The sequence below is a fragment of the Rhinoderma darwinii genome, chromosome 11 (assembly GCF_050947455.1).
Source record: "Rhinoderma darwinii isolate aRhiDar2 chromosome 11, aRhiDar2.hap1, whole genome shotgun sequence".
Classification (NCBI taxonomy): domain Eukaryota; kingdom Metazoa; phylum Chordata; class Amphibia; order Anura; family Rhinodermatidae; genus Rhinoderma; species Rhinoderma darwinii.
The window spans coordinates 11,502,252-11,523,690 of record NC_134697.1 but is presented as its reverse complement, the minus strand read 5'-3'; the positions used below and the strand labels follow the sequence as shown (position 1 = coordinate 11,523,690).

Below are 21,439 nucleotides of genomic sequence, written 5' to 3'. Positions count from 1 at the left end.
TTTGGGTAATCAAAATTATCCCGGCAACTAAGGCCTTGTATTCTGCTATATTTTTTATGCAGCTTTGGATGTAACTAAACGTATTTTTTATTATTATTTTTATTAGCATTTTTTATAATTATTAATTATGTTCAACTTCTCTTTGCTTGTACGAGGGTGTGATAACCACTTTTCTTTACACTTGACTTTCACTCAGGTAAAAATCGTTGTTATATTTAGCCGTTTATTTGTGTTTTAACAGTTATTTTGTTATCTGCTGTATTTTTACTCTACTTTGCATTCTGCTTATCAGAATGTATTAACGATCTGTTAGGTTTCCACTGCCCTCTATTTATTCTACTATAGGGAGCCACCTAGTGGACAGCAGCGGTAAAAGTCTATTGTTTTCGAGGCATTCTAAATCCATGGAAGTTCAATCCATAGAAAGTTGTTATTTCTTATGTTGGAACCAAAAGTAAATAAAAATTTTGTTCTATGAAAAACCTGACTCATGATAAATAACTTATCGATCTCTGAAGATTATTTGGCTCAAGGACTCCTGAAGGTTAAAGTCATGCGGACACAATGGACTGAATTATAAAACGTCTTCAAAGATATATATAAAGAAAAATAAATTAATACTTATGTTCAATATTTCTATAGCTGGTACCATGGGTATCTTTCCGGGACAGATGCAGAGAAGTTACTGCAGGAGAAGGGGGAGCCGTGGACCTTTCTTGTCAGAGAGAGTCGTAGTAAGCCCGGAGATTTTGTCATCTCTGTTCTAACACCGGATGTAAAAGATAGCAAGCCACGGGTAACCCATATCAAGATCAACTGTGAGGTAAATTGCAACTCTATTTATTACATTTAAGATCTGATACAGTAATTACTTCCATGCACAAGAATATAACTACTATAATACTGCCCCCTATATACAAGAATATAACTACTATAATACGGCCCCTATATACAAGAATATAACTACTATAATACTGCTCCTATATACAAGAATATAACTACTATAATACTGCTCCCTATATACAAGAATATAACTACTATAATACTGCTCCTATATACAAGAATATAACTACTATAATACTACCCCTATATACAAGAATATAACTACTATAATACTGCTCCTATATACAAGAATATAACTACTATAATACTGCCCCCTATATACAAGAATATAACTACTATAATACTGCCCCCTATATACAAGAATATAACTACTATAATACTGCCCTATAGACAAGAATATAACTACTATAATACTGCCCCCTATACACAAAAATATAACTACTATAATACTGCCCCTATATACAAGAATATAACTACTATAATACTGCTCCTATATACAAGAATATAACTACTATAATACTGCCCCCTATATACAAGAATATAACTACTATAATACTGCCCCCTATATACAAGAATATAACTACTATAATACTGCCCCCTATATACAAGAATATAACTACTATAATACTGCCCCCTATATACAAGAATATAACTACTATAATACTGCCCCTATATACAAGAATATAACTACTATAATACTGCCCCTATATACAAGAATATAACTACTATAGTACTGCCCCCTATATACAAGAATATAACTACTATAATACTGCCCCCTATATACAAGAATATAACTACTATAATACTGCCACCTAAATACAAGAATATAACTACTATAATACTGCCTCGTATATACAAGAATATAACTACTATAATACTGCCTCGTATATACAAGAATAGAACTACTATAATACTGCCCCTATATACAAGAATATAACTACTATAATACTGCCCCTATATACAAGAATAGAACTACTATAATACTGCTCCTATGTACAAGAATATATCTACTATAATACTACCACCTATATACAAGAATATAACTACTATAATACTGCCCCCTATATACAAGAATATAACTACTATAATACTACTACTATATACAAGAATATACCTACTATAATACTGCCCCCTATATACAAGAATATAACTACTATAATACTGTTCCTATATACAAGAATATAACTACTATAATACTACCACCTATATACAAGAATATAACTACTATAATACTGCCCCCTATATACAAGAATATAACTACTATAATACTGCCCCCTATATACAAGAATATAACTACTATAATACTGCTCCTATATACAAGAATATAACTACTATAATACTACCCCTATATACAAAAATATAACTACTATAATACTACCCCTATGTACAAGAATATAACTACTATAATACTGCCCCTATATACAAGAATATAACTACTATAATACTTCCCCCTATATACAAGAATATATCTACTATAATACTGCCCCCCTATATACAAGAATATAACTACTATAGTACTGCCTCCTATATATAAGAATATAACTACTATAATACTGCCCCTATATACAAGAATATAACTACTATAATACTGCTCCTATACACAAGAATATAACTACTATAATACTGCTCCTATATACAAGAATATAACTACTATAATACTGCCCCTATATACAAGAATATAACTACTATAATACTGCTCCTATATACAAGAATATAACTACTATAATACTGCCCCTATATACAAGAATATAACTACTATAATACTGGCCCTATATACAAGAATATAACTACTATAATACTGCCTCCTATATACAAGAATATAACTACTATAATACTGCCCCCTATATACAAGAATATAACTACTATAATACTTTCCCCTATATACAAGAATATAACTACTATAATATTGCTCCTATACACAAGAATATAACTACTATATAATACTACTATAATATAATATAATAACTACTATAATATAATACTGCCCCCTATGTACAAGAATATAACTACTATAATACTGGCCCTATATACAAGAATATAACTACTATAATACTGCACCTATATACAAAAATATAACTACTATAATACTGCCCCTATATACAAGAATATAACTACTATAATACTGCTCCTATATACTGGAATTTAACTACTATAATATTGCCTCCTATATACAAGAATATAACTACTATAATACTGCCCCCAATGTACAAAGAATATAACTACTATAATACTGCCCCCTATGTACAAGAATATAACTACTATAATACTGCCTCCTATATACAAGAATATAACTACTATAATACTGCCCCATATATACAATAATATAACTACTATAATACTGTTCCTATATACAGGAATATAACTACTATAATATTGCCTCCTATATACAAGAATATAACTACTATAATACTGCCCCCAATGTACTAGAATATAACTACTATAATACTGCCCCTATATACAAGAATATGACTACTATAATAGTGTCCCTATATACAAGAATATAACTACTATAATACTGCCCCCTATATACAAGAATATAACTACTATAATACTGCCCCTATATACAAGAATATGACTACTATAATAGTGTCCCTATATACAAGAATATAACTACTATAATACTGCCCCCTATATACAAGAATATAACTACTATAATACTGCCTCCTATATACAAGAATATAACTACTATAATACTGCCTCCTATATACAAGAATATAACTACTATAATACTGCCCCCTATATACAAGAATATAACTACTATAATACTGCTCCTATATACAAGAATATAACTACTATAATACTGTTCCTATATACAAGAATATAACTACTATAATACTGCCCCCTATATACAAGAATATAACTACTATAATACTGCCCCCTATATACAAGAATATAACTACTATAATACTGTTCCTATATACAAGAATATAACTACTATAATATGCCCCTATATACAAGAATATAACTACTATAATACTGCCTCCTATATACAAGAATATAACTACTATAATACTGCCCCCTATATACAATAATATAACTACTATAATACTGCTCCTATATACAAGAATATAACTACTATAATACTGTTCCTATATACAGGAATATAACTACTATAATATTGCCTCCTATATACAAGAATATAACTACTATAATACTGCCCCCAATGTACTAGAATATAACTACTATAATACTGCCCCTATATACAAGAATATAACTACTATAATACTGTCCCCTATGTACAAGAATATAACTACTATAATACTGCCTCCTATATACAAGAATATAACTACTATAATACTGCCCCCTATATACAATAATATAACTACTATAATACTGCTCCTATATACAAGAATATAACTACTATAATACTGCCCGCTTTATACAAGAATATAACTACTATAATACTGCCCCCTATATACAAGAATATAACTACTATAATACTGTTCCTATATACAAGAATATAACTACTATAATACTGCCCCCTATATACAAGAATATAACTACTATAATACTGCCCCTATATACAAGAATATGACTACTATAATAGTGTCCCTATATACAAGAATATAACTTCTATAATACTGCCCCCTATATACAAGAATATAACTACTATAATACTGCCTCCTATATACAAGAATATAACTACTATAATACTGCCTCCTATATACAAGAATATAACTACTATAATACTGCCCCCTATATACAAGAATATAACTACTATAATACTGCTCCTATATACAAGAATATAACTACTATAATACTGTTCCTATATACAAGAATATAACTACTATAATACTGCCCCTATATACAAGAATATAACTACTATAATACTGCCCCCTATATACAAGAATATAACTACTATAATACTGTTCCTATATACAAGAATATAACTACTATAATATGCCCCTATATACAAGTATATAACTACTATAAAACTGTTCCTATATACAAGAATATAACTACTATAATACTGCCCCCTATATACAAGAATATAACTACTATAATACTGCTCCTATATACAAGAATATAACTACTATAATACTGTTCCTATATACAAGAATATAACTACTATAATATTGCCCCCTATATACAAGAATATAACTACTATAATACTGCCCCCTATATACAAGAATATAACTACTATAATACTGTTCCTATATACAAGAATATAACTACTATAATACTGCCCCCTATATACAAGAATATAACTACTATAATACTGCCCCTATATACAAGAATATAACTACCATAATAGTGTCCCTATATACAAGAATATAACTACTATAATACTGCCCCCTATATACAAGAATATAACTACTATAATACTGCCTCCTATATACAAGAATATAACTACTATAATACTGCCTCCTATATACAAGAATATAACTACTATAATACTGCCCCCTATATACAAGAATATAACTACTATAATACTGCTCCCTATATACAAGAATATAACTACTATAATTCTGCCCCCTATATACAAGAATATAACTACTATAATACTGCCCCCTATATACAAGAATATAACTACTATAATACTGTTCCTATATACAAGAATATAACTACTATAATACTGCCCCCTATATACAAGAATATAACTACTATAATACTGCCCCTATATCCAAGGATATAACTACTATAATACTCCCTCCTATATACAAGAATATAACTACTATAATACTCCCTCCTATATACAAGAATATAACTACTATAATACTGCCCCTATATACAAGAATATAACTACTATAATACTGCTCCTATATACAAGAATATAACTACTATAATACTGTCCCTATATACAAGAATATAACTACTATAATACTCCCCATATATACAAGAATATAACTACTATAATACTGTCCCATATATACAGGAATATAACTACTATAATACTGACCCCTATATACAAGAATATAACTACTATAATACTACCCCTATATACAAGAATATAACTACTATAATACTACCCCTATGTACAAGAATATAACTACTATAATACTGCCCCTATATACAAGAATATAACTACTATAATACTTCCCCCTATATACAAGAATATATCTACTATAATACTGCCCCCCTATATACAAGAATATAACTACTATAGTACTGCCTCCTATATATAAGAATATAACTACTATAATACTGCCCCTATATACAAGAATATAACTACTATAATACTGCTCCTATACACAAGAATATAACTACTATAATACTGCTCCTATATACAAGAATATAACTACTATAATACTGCCCCTATATACAAGAATATAACTACTATAATACTGCTCCTATATACAAGAATATAACTACTATAATACTGCCCCTATATACAAGAATATAACTACTATAATACTGGCCCTATATACAAGAATATAACTACTATAATACTGCCTCCTATATACAAGAATATAACTACTATAATACTGCCCCCTATATACAAGAATATAACTACTATAATACTTTCCCCTATATACAAGAATATAACTACTATAATATTGCTCCTATACACAAGAATATAACTACTATATAATACTACTATAATATAATATAATAACTACTATAATATAATACTGCCCCCTATATACAAGAATATAACTACTATAATACTGGCCCTATATACAAGAATATAACTACTATAATACTGCACCTATATACAAAAATATAACTACTATAATACTGCCCCTATATACAAGAATATAACTACTATAATACTGCTCCTATATACAGGAATATAACTACTATAATATTGCCTCCTATATACAAGAATATAACTACTATAATACTGCCCCCAATGTACAAAGAATATAACTACTATAATACTGCCCCTATATACAAGAATATAACTACTATAATACTGCCCCCTATGTACAAGAATATAACTACTATAATACTGCCTCCTATATACAATAATATAACTACTATAATACTGCCCCATATATACAATAATATAACTACTATAATACTGTTCCTATATACAGGAATATAACTACTATAATATTGCCTCCTATATACAAGAATATAACTACTATAATACTGCCCCCAATGTACTAGAATATAACTACTATAATACTGCCCCTATATACAAGAATATAACTACTATAATACTGCCCCCTATGTACAAGAATATAACTACTATAATACTGCCTCCTATATACAAGAATATAACTACTATAATACTGCCCCCTATATACAATAATATAACTACTATAATACTGCTCCTATATACAAGAATATAACTACTATAATACTGCCCCCTTTATACAAGAATATAACTACTATAATACTGTTCCTATATACAAGAATATAACTACTATAATACTGCCCCCTATATACAAGAATATAACTACTATAATACTGCCCCTATATACAAGAATATGACTACTATAATAGTGTCCCTATATACAAGAATATAACTACTATAATACTGCCCCCTATATACAAGAATATAACTACTATAATACTGCCTCCTATATACAAGAATATAACTACTATAATACTGCCTCCTATATACAAGAATATAACTACTATAATACTGCCCCCTATATACAAGAATATAACTACTATAATACTGCTCCTATATACAAGAATATAACTACTATAATACTGTTCCTATATACAAGAATATAACTACTATAATACTGCCCCCTATATACAAGAATATAACTACTATAATACTGCCCCCTATATACAAGAATATAACTACTATAATACTGTTCCTATATACAAGAATATAACTACTATAATATGCCCCTATATACAAGAATATAACTACTATAATACTGCCTCCTATATACAAGAATATAACTACTATAATACTTTCCCCTATATACAAGAATATAACTACTATAATATTGCTCCTATACACAAGAATATAACTACTATATAATACTACTATAATATAATATAATAACTACTATAATATAATACTGCCCCCTATATACAAGAATATAACTACTATAATACTGGCCCTATATACAAGAATATAACTACTATAATACTGCACCTATATACAAAAATATAACTACTATAATACTGCCCCTATATACAAGAATATAACTACTATAATACTGCTCCTATATACAGGAATATAACTACTATAATATTGCCTCCTATATACAAGAATATAACTACTATAATACTGCCCCCAATGTACAAAGAATATAACTACTATAATACTGCCCCTATATACAAGAATATAACTACTATAATACTGCCCCCTATGTACAAGAATATAACTACTATAATACTGCCTCCTATATACAAGAATATAACTACTATAATACTGCCCCATATATACAATAATATAACTACTATAATACTGTTCCTATATACAGGAATATAACTACTATAATATTGCCTCCTATATACAAGAATATAACTACTATAATACTGCCCCCAATGTACTAGAATATAACTACTATAATACTGCCCCTATATACAAGAATATGACTACTATAATAGTGTCCCTATATACAAGAATATAACTACTATAATACTGCCCCCTATATACAAGAATATAACTACTATAATACTGCCCCTATATACAAGAATATGACTACTATAATAGTGTCCCTATATACAAGAATATAACTACTATAATACTGCCCCCTATATACAAGAATATAACTACTATAATACTGCCTCCTATATACAAGAATATAACTACTATAATACTGCCTCCTATATACAAGAATATAACTACTATAATACTGCCCCCTATATACAAGAATATAACTACTATAATACTGCTCCTATATACAAGAATATAACTACTATAATACTGTTCCTATATACAAGAATATAACTACTATAATACTGCCCCCTATATACAAGAATATAACTACTATAATACTGCCCCCTATATACAAGAATATAACTACTATAATACTGTTCCTATATACAAGAATATAACTACTATAATATGCCCCTATATACAAGAATATAACTACTATAATACTGCCTCCTATATACAAGAATATAACTACTATAATACTGCCCCCTATATACAATAATATAACTACTATAATACTGCTCCTATATACAAGAATATAACTACTATAATACTGTTCCTATATACAGGAATATAACTACTATAATATTGCCTCCTATATACAAGAATATAACTACTATAATACTGCCCCCAATGTACTAGAATATAACTACTATAATACTGCCCCTATATACAAGAATATAACTACTATAATACTGTCCCCTATGTACAAGAATATAACTACTATAATACTGCCTCCTATATACAAGAATATAACTACTATAATACTGCCCCCTATATACAATAATATAACTACTATAATACTGCTCCTATATACAAGAATATAACTACTATAATACTGCCCGCTTTATACAAGAATATAACTACTATAATACTGCCCCCTATATACAAGAATATAACTACTATAATACTGTTCCTATATACAAGAATATAACTACTATAATACTGCCCCCTATATACAAGAATATAACTACTATAATACTGCCCCTATATACAAGAATATGACTACTATAATAGTGTCCCTATATACAAGAATATAACTTCTATAATACTGCCCCCTATATACAAGAATATAACTACTATAACACTGCCTCCTATATACAAGAATATAACTACTATAATACTGCCTCCTATATACAAGAATATAACTACTATAATACTGCCCCCTATATACAAGAATATAACTACTATAATACTGCTCCTATATACAAGAATATAACTACTATAATACTGTTCCTATATACAAGAATATAACTACTATAATACTGCCCCTATATACAAGAATATAACTACTATAATACTGCCCCCTATATACAAGAATATAACTACTATAATACTGTTCCTATATACAAGAATATAACTACTAAAATATGCCCCTATATACAAGTATATAACTACTATAAAACTGTTCCTATATACAAGAATATAACTACTATAATACTGCCCCCTATATACAAGAATATAACTACTATAATACTGCTCCTATATACAAGAATATAACTACTATAATATTGCCCCCTATATACAAGAATATAACTACTATAATACTGCCCCCTATATACAAGAATATAACTACTATAATACTGTTCCTATATACAAGAATATAACTACTATAATACTGCCCCCTATATACAAGAATATAACTACTATAATACTGCCCCTATATACAAGAATATAACTACTATAATAGTGTCCCTATATACAAGAATATAACTACTATAATACTGCCCCCTATATACAAGAATATAACTACTATAATACTGCCTCCTATATACAAGAATATAACTACTATAATACTGCCTCCTATATACAAGAATATAACTACTATAATACTGCCCCCTATATACAAGAATATAACTACTATAATACTGCTCCCTATATACAAGAATATAACTACTATAATACTGTTCCTATATACAAGAATATAACTACTATAATACTGCCCCCTATATACAAGAATATAACTACTATAATACTGCCCCTATATACAAGAATATGACTACTATAATAGTGTCCCTATATACAAGAATATAACTTCTATAATACTGCCCCCTATATACAAGAATATAACTACTATAACACTGCCTCCTATATACAAGAATATAACTACTATAATACTGCCTCCTATATACAAGAATATAACTACTATAATACTGCCCCCTATATACAAGAATATAACTACTATAATACTGCTCCTATATACAAGAATATAACTACTATAATACTGTTCCTATATACAAGAATATAACTACTATAATACTGCCCCTATATACAAGAATATAACTACTATAATACTGCCCCCTATATACAAGAATATAACTACTATAATACTGTTCCTATATACAAGAATATAACTACTAAAATATGCCCCTATATACAAGTATATAACTACTATAAAACTGTTCCTATATACAAGAATATAACTACTATAATACTGCCCCCTATATACAAGAATATAACTACTATAATACTGCTCCTATATACAAGAATATAACTACTATAATATTGCCCCCTATATACAAGAATATAACTACTATAATACTGCCCCCTATATACAAGAATATAACTACTATAATACTGTTCCTATATACAAGAATATAACTACTATAATACTGCCCCCTATATACAAGAATATAACTACTATAATACTGCCCCTATATACAAGAATATAACTACTATAATAGTGTCCCTATATACAAGAATATAACTACTATAATACTGCCCCCTATATACAAGAATATAACTACTATAATACTGCCTCCTATATACAAGAATATAACTACTATAATACTGCCTCCTATATACAAGAATATAACTACTATAATACTGCCCCCTATATACAAGAATATAACTACTATAATACTGCTCCCTATATACAAGAATATAACTACTATAATTCTGCCCCCTATATACAAGAATATAACTACTATAATACTGCCCCCTATATACAAGAATATAACTACTATAATACTGTTCCTATATACAAGAATATAACTACTATAATACTGCCCCCTATATACAAGAATATAACTACTATAATACTGCCCCTATATCCAAGAATATAACTACTATAATACTCCCTCCTATATACAAGAATATAACTACTATAATACTCCCTCCTATATACAAGAATATAACTACTATAATACTGCCCCTATATACAAGAATATAACTACTATAATACTGCTCCTATATACAAGAATATAACTACTATAATACTGTCCCTATATACAAGAATATAACTACTATAATACTCCCCATATATACAAGAATATAACTACTATAATACTGTCCCATATATACAGGAATATAACTACTATAATACTGACCCCTATATACAAGAATATAACTACTATAATACTACCCCTATATACAAGAATATAACTACTATAATACTACCCCTATGTACAAGAATATAACTACTATAATACTGCCCCTATGTACAAGAATATAACTACTATAATACTTCCCCCTATATACAAGAATATATCTACTATAATACTGCCCCCCTATATACAAGAATATAACTACTATAGTACTGCCTCCTATATATAAGAATATAACTACTATAATACTGCCCCTATATACAAGAATATAACTACTATAATACTGCTCCTATACACAAGAATATAACTACTATAATACTGCTCCTATATACAAGAATATAACTACTATAATACTGCCCCTATATACAAGAATATAACTACTATAATACTGCTCCTATATACAAGAATATAACTACTATAATACTGCCCCTATATACAAGAATATAACTACTATAATACTGGCCCTATATACAAGAATATAACTACTATAATACTGCCTCCTATATACAAGAATATAACTACTATAATACTGCCCCCTATATACAAGAATATAACTACTATAATACTTTCCCCTATATACAAGAATATAACTACTATAATATTGCTCCTATACACAAGAATATAACTACTATATAATACTACTATAATATAATATAATAACTACTATAATATAATACTGCCCCCTATATACAAGAATATAACTACTATAATACTGGCCCTATATACAAGAATATAACTACTATAATACTGCACCTATATACAAAAATATAACTACTATAATACTGCCCCTATATACAAGAATATAACTACTATAATACTGCTCCTATATACAGGAATATAACTACTATAATATTGCCTCCTATATACAAGAATATAACTACTATAATACTGCCCCCAATGTACAAAGAATATAACTACTATAATACTGCCCCTATATACAAGAATATAACTACTATAATACTGCCCCCTATGTACAAGAATATAACTACTATAATACTGCCTCCTATATACAAGAATATAACTACTATAATACTGCCCTCTATATACAATAATATAACTACTATAATACTGCTCCTATATACAAGAATATAACTACTATAATACTGCCCCCTTTATACAAGAATATAACTACTATAATACTGTTCCTATATACAAGAATATAACTACTATAATACTGCCCCCTATATACAAGAATATAACTACTATAATACTGCCCCTATATACAAGAATATGACTACTATAATAGTGTCCCTATATACAAGAATATAACTACTATAATACTGCCCCCTATATACAAGAATATAACTACTATAATACTGCCTCCTATATACAAGAATATAACTACTATAATACTGCCTCCTATATACAAGAATATAACTACTATAATACTGCCCCCTATATACAAGAATATAACTACTATAATACTGCTCCTATATACAAGAATATAACTACTATAATACTGTTCCTATATACAAGAATATAACTACTATAATACTGCCCCCTATATACAAGAATATAACTACTATAATACTGCCCGCTTTATACAAGAATATAACTACTATAATACTGCCCCCTATATACAAGAATATAACTACTATAATACTGTTCCTATATACAAGAATATAACTACTATAATACTGCCCCCTATATACAAGAATATAACTACTATAATACTGCCCCTATATACAAGAATATGACTACTATAATAGTGTCCCTATATACAAGAATATAACTTCTATAATACTGCCCCCTATATACAAGAATATAACTACTATAATACTGCCTCCTATATACAAGAATATAACTACTATAATACTGCCTCCTATATACAAGAATATAACTACTATAATACTGCCCCCTATATACAAGAATATAACCACTATAATACTGCTCCTATATACAAGAATATAACTACTATAATACTGTTCCTATATACAAGAATATAACTACTATAATACTGCCCCTATATACAAGAATATAACTACTATAATACTGCCCCCTATATACAAGAATATAACTACTATAATACTGTTCCTATATACAAGAATATAACTACTATAATATGCCCCTATATACAAGAATATAACTACTATAATACTGCCTCCTATATACAAGAATATAACTACTATAATACTGCCCCCTATATACAATAATATAACTACTATAATACTGCTCCTATATACAAGAATATAACTACTATAATACTGTTCCTATATACAGGAATATAACTACTATAATATTGCCTCCTATATACAAGAATATAACTACTATAATACTGCCCCCTATGTACAAGAATATAACTACTATAATACTGCCTCCTATATACAAGAATATAACTACTATAATACTGCCCCCTATATACAATAATATAACTACTATAATACTGTTCCTATATACAAGAATATAACTACTATAATACTGCCCCTATATACAAGAATATGACTACTATAATAGTGTCCCTATATACAAGAATATAACTTCTATAATACTGCCCCCTATATACAAGAATATAACTACTATAATACTGCCTCCTATATACAAGAATATAACTACTATAATACTGCCTCCTATATACAAGAATATAACTACTATAATACTGCCCCCTATATACAAGAATATAACTACTATAATACTGCTCCTATATACAAGAATATAACTACTATAATACTGTTCCTATATACAAGAATATAACTACTATAATACTGCCCCTATATACAAGAATATAACTACTATAATACTGCCCCCTATATACAAGAATATAACTACTATAATACTGTTCCTATATACAAGAATATAACTACTATAATATGCCCCTATATACAAGAATATAACTACTATAAAACTGTTCCTATATACAAGAATATAACTACTATAATACTGCCCCCTATATACAAGAATATAACTACTATAATACTGCTCCTATATACAAGAATATAACTACTATAATACTGTTCCTATATACAAGAATATAACTACTATAATATTGCCCCCTATATACAAGAATATAACTACTATAATACTGCCCCCTATATACAAGAATATAACTACTATAATACTGTTCCTATATACAAGAATATAACTACTATAATACTGCCCCCTATATACAAGAATATAACTACTATAATACTGCCCCTATATACAAGAATATAACTACTATAATAGTGTCCCTATATACAAGAATATAACTACTATAATACTGCCCCTATATACAAGAATATAACTACTATAATACTGCCTCCTATATACAAGAATATAACTACTATAATACTGCCTCCTATATACAAGAATATAACTACTATAATACTGCCCCCTATATACAAGAATATAACTACTATAATACTGCTCCCTATATACAAGAATATAACTACTATAATTCTGCCCCCTATATACAAGAATATAACTACTATAATACTGCCCCCTATATACAAGAATATAACTACTATAATACTGTTCCTATATACAAGAATATAACTACTATAATACTGCCCCCTATATACAAGAATATAACTACTATAATACTGCCCCTATATCCAAGAATATAACTACTATAATACTCCCTCCTATATACAAGAATATAACTACTATAATACTCCCTCCTATATACAAGAATATAACTACTATAATACTGCCCCTATATACAAGAATATAACTACTATAATACTGCTCCTATATACAAGAATATAACTACTATAATACTGCTCCTATATACAAGAATATAACTACTATAATACTGTCCCTATATACAAGAATATAACTACTATAATACTCCCCATATATACAAGAATATAACTACTATAATACTGTCCCATATATACAGGAATATAACTACTATAATACTGACCCCTATATACAAGAATATAACTACTATAATACTACCCCTATATACAAGAATATAACTACTATAATACTACCCCTATGTACAAGAATATAACTACTATAATACTGCCCCTATATACAAGAATATAACTACTATAATACTTCCCCCTATATACAAGAATATATCTACTATAATACTGCCCCCCTATATACAAGAATATAACTACTATAGTACTGCCTCCTATATATAAGAATATAACTACTATAATACTGCCCCTATATACAAGAATATAACTACTATAATACTGCTCCTATACACAAGAATATAACTACTATAATACTGCTCCTATATACAAGAATATAACTACTATAATACTGCCCCTATATACAAGAATATAACTACTATAATACTGCTCCTATATACAAGAATATAACTACTATAATACTGCCCCTATATACAAGAATATAACTACTATAATACTGGCCCTATATACAAGAATATAACTACTATAATACTGCCTCCTATATACAAGAATATAACTACTATAATACTGCCCCCTATATACAAGAATATAACTACTATAATATTGCTCCTATACACAAGAATATAACTACTATATAATACTACTATAATATAATATAATAACTACTATAATATAATACTGCCCCCTATATACAAGAATATAACTACTATAATACTGGCCCTATATACAAGAATATAACTACTATAATACTGCACCTATATACAAAAATATAACTACTATAATACTGCCCCTATATACAAGAATATAACTACTATAATACTGCTCCTATATACAGGAATATAACTACTATAATATTGCCTCCTATATACAAGAATATAACTACTATAATACTGCCCCCAATGTACAAAGAATATAACTACTATAATACTGCCCCTATATACAAGAATATAACTACTATAATACTGCCCCCTATGTACAAGAATATAACTACTATAATACTGCCTCCTATATACAATAATATAACTACTATAATACTGCCCCATATATACAATAATATAACTACTATAATACTGTTCCTATATACAGGAATATAACTACTATAATATTGCCTCCTATATACAAGAATATAACTACTATAATACTGCCCCCAATGTACTAGAATATAACTACTATAATACTGCCCCTATATACAAGAATATAACTACTATAATACTGCCCCCTATGTACAAGAATATAACTACTATAATACTGCCTCCTATATACAAGAATATAACTACTATAATACTGCCCCCTATATACAATAATATAACTACTATAATACTGCTCCTATATACAAGAATATAACTACTATAATACTGCCCCCTTTATACAAGAATATAACTACTATAATACTGTTCCTATATACAAGAATATAACTACTATAATACTGCCCCCTATATACAAGAATATAACTACTATAATACTGCCCCTATATACAAGAATATGACTACTATAATAGTGTCCCTATATACAAGAATATAACTACTATAATACTGCCCCCTATATACAAGAATATAACTACTATAATACTGCCTCCTATATACAAGAATATAACTACTATAATACTGCCTCCTATATACAAGAATATAACTACTATAATACTGCCCCCTATATACAAGAATATAACTACTATAATACTGCTCCTATATACAAGAATATAACTACTATAATACTGCCCGCTTTATACAAGAATATAACTACTATAATACTGCCCCCTATATACAAGAATATAACTACTATAATACTGTTCCTATATACAAGAATATAACTACTATAATACTGCCCCCTATATACAAGAATATAACTACTATAATACTGCCCCTATATACAAGAATATGACTACTATAATAGTGTCCCTATATACAAGAATATAACTTCTATAATACTGCCCCCTATATACAAGAATATAACTACTATAATACTGCCTCCTATATACAAGAATATAACTACTATAATACTGCCTCCTATATACAAGAATATAACTACTATAATACTGCCCCCTATATACAAGAATATAACTACTATAATACTGCTCCTATATACAAGAATATAACTACTATAATACTGTTCCTATATACAAGAATATAACTACTATAATACTGCCCCTATATACAAGAATATAACTACTATAATACTGCCCCCTATATACAAGAATATAACTACTATAATACTGTTCCTATATACAAGAATATAACTACTATAATATGCCCCTATATACAAGAATATAACTACTATAAAACTGTTCCTATATACAAGAATATAACTACTATAATACTGCCCCCTATATACAAGAATATAACTACTATAATACTGCTCCTATATACAAGAATATAACTACTATAATACTGTTCCTATATACAAGAATATAACTACTATAATATTGCCCCCTATATACAAGAATATAACTACTATAATACTGCCCCCTATATACAAGAATATAACTACTATAATACTGTTCCTATATACAAGAATATAACTACTATAATACTGCCCCCTATATACAAGAATATAACTACTATAATACTGCCCCTATATACAAGAATATAACTACTATAATAGTGTCCCTATATACAAGAATATAACTACTATAATACTGCCCCCTATATACAAGAATATAACTACTATAATACTGCCTCCTATATACAAGAATATAACTACTATAATACTGCCTCCTATATACAAGAATATAACTACTATAATACTGCCCCCTATATACAAGAATATAACTACTATAATACTGCTCCCTATATACAAGAATATAACTACTATAATTCTGCCCCCTATATACAAGAATATAACTACTATAATACTGCCCCCTATATACAAGAATATAACTACTATAATACTGTTCCTATATACAAGAATATAACTACTATAATACTGCCCCCTATATACAAGAATATAACTACTATAATACTGCCCCTATATCCAACAATATAACTACTATAATACTCCCTCCTATATACAAGAATATAACTACTATAATACTCCCTCCTATATACAAGAATATAACTACTATAATACTGCCCCTATATACAAGAATATAACTACTATAATACTGCTCCTATATACAAGAATATAACTACTATAATACTGCTCCTATATACAAGAATATAACCACTATAATACTGTCCCTATATACAAGAATATAACTACTATAATACTCCCCATATATACAAGAATATAACTACTATAATACTGTCCCATATATACAGGAATATAACTACTATAATACTGACCCCTATATACAAGAATATAACTACTATAATACTACCCCTATATACAAGAATATAACTACTATAATACTACCCCTATGTACAAGAATATAACTACTATAATACTGCCCCTATATACAAGAATATAACTACTATAATACTTCCCCCTATATACAAGAATATATCTACTATAATACTGCCCCCCTATATACAAGAATATAACTACTATAGTACTGCCTCCTATATATAAGAATATAACTACTATAATACTGCCCCTATATACAAGAATATAACTACTATAATACTGCTCCTATACACAAGAATATAACTACTATAATACTGCTCCTATATACAAGAATATAACTACTATAATACTGCCCCTATATACAAGAATATAACTACTATAATACTGCTCCTATATACAAGAATATAACTACTATAATACTGCCCCTATATACAAGAATATAACTACTATAATACTGGCCCTATATACAAGAATATAACTACTATAATACTGCCTCCTATATACAAGAATATAACTACTATAATACTGCCCCCTATATACAAGAATATAACTACTATAATACTTTCCCCTATATACAAGAATATAACTACTATAATATTGCTCCTATACACAAGAATATAACTACTATATAATACTACTATAATATAATATAATAACTACTATAATATAATACTGCCCCCTATATACAAGAATATAACTACTATAATACTGGCCCTATATACAAGAATATAACTACTATAATACTGCACCTATATACAAAAATATAACTACTATAATACTGCCCCTATATACAAGAATATAACTACTATAATACTGCTCCTATATACAGGAATATAACTACTATAATATTGCCTCCTATATACAAGAATATAACTACTATAATACTGCCCCCAATGTACAAAGAATATAACTACTATAATACTGCCCCTATATACAAGAATATAACTACTATAATACTGCCCCCTATGTACAAGAATATAACTACTATAATACTGCCTCCTATATACAATAATATAACTACTATAATACTGCCCCATATATACAATAATATAACTACTATAATACTGTTCCTATATACAGGAATATAACTACTATAATATTGCCTCCTATATACAAGAATATAACTACTATAATACTGCCCCCAATGTACTAGAATATAACTACTATAATACTGCCCCTATATACAAGAATATAACTACTATAATACTGCCCCCTATGTACAAGAATATAACTACTATAATACTGCCTCCTATATACAAGAATATAACTACTATAATACTGCCCCCTATATACAATAATATAACTACTATAATACTGCTCCTATATACAAGAATATAACTACTATAATACTGCCCCCTTTATACAAGAATATAACTACTATAATACTGTTCCTATATACAAGAATATAACTACTATAATACTGCCCCCTATATACAAGAATATAACTACTATAATACTGCTCCTATATACAAGAATATAACTACTATAATACTGTTCCTATATACAAGAATATAACTACTATAATACTGCCCCCTATATACAAGAATATAACTACTATAATACTGCCCCCTATATACAAGGAATATAACTACTATAATACTGTTCCTATATACAAGAATATAACTACTATAATATGCCCCTATATACAAGAATATAACTACTATAATACTGCCTCCTATATACAAGAATATAACTACTATAATACTGTTCCTATATACAAGAATATAACTACTATAATATGCCCCTATATACAAGAATATAACTACTATAATACTGCCTCCTATATACAAGAATATAACTACTATAATACTGCCCCCTATATACAATAATATAACTACTATAATACTGCTCCTATATACAATAATATAACTACTATAATACTGTTCCTATATACAGGAATATAACTACTATAATATTGCCTCCTATATACAAGAATATAACTACTATAATACTGCCCCCAATGTACTAGAATATAACTACTATAATACTGCCCCTATATACAAGAATATAACTACTATAATACTGCCCCCTATGTACAAGAATATAACTACTATAATACTGCCTCCTATATACAAGAATATAACTACTATAATACTGCCCCTATATACAATAATATAACTACTATAATACTGCTCCTATATACAAGAATATAACTACTATAATACTGCCCCCTTTATACAAGAATATAACTACTATAATACTGCCCCCTATATACAAGAATATAACTACTATAATACTGTTCCTATATACAAGAATATAACTACTATAATACTGCCCCTATATACAAGAATATGACTACTATAATAGTGTCCCTATATACAAGAATATAACTTCTATAATACTGCCCCCTATATACAAGAATATAACTACTATAATACTGCCCCTATATACAAGAATATAACTACTATAATACTGCTCCTATATACAAGAATATAACTACTATAATACTGCCCCTATATACAAGAATATAACTACTATAATACTGGCCCTATATACAAGAATATAACTACTATAATACTGCCTCCTATATACAAGAATATAACTACTATAATACTGCCCCCTATATACAAGAATATAACTACTATAATACTTTCCCCTATATACAAGAATATAACTACTATAATATTGCTCCTATACACAAGAATATAACTACTATATAATACTACTATAATATAATA

General features: G+C 28.0%; 1 protein-coding gene across 1 annotated transcript in view; it reads left to right on the top strand.

Moving 5' to 3' along the window:
• The window catches only part of PTPN6 (protein tyrosine phosphatase non-receptor type 6), a 70,869-nt gene that overhangs the window by 32,210 nt on the left and 17,220 nt on the right, over positions 1–21,439 (top strand). Inside the window, exon 4 of the mRNA XM_075842333.1 lies at positions 643–823. Coding sequence (XP_075698448.1) covers positions 643–823 — 181 coding nt within the window. The remainder of the gene's footprint in view (positions 1–642; positions 824–21,439) is intronic.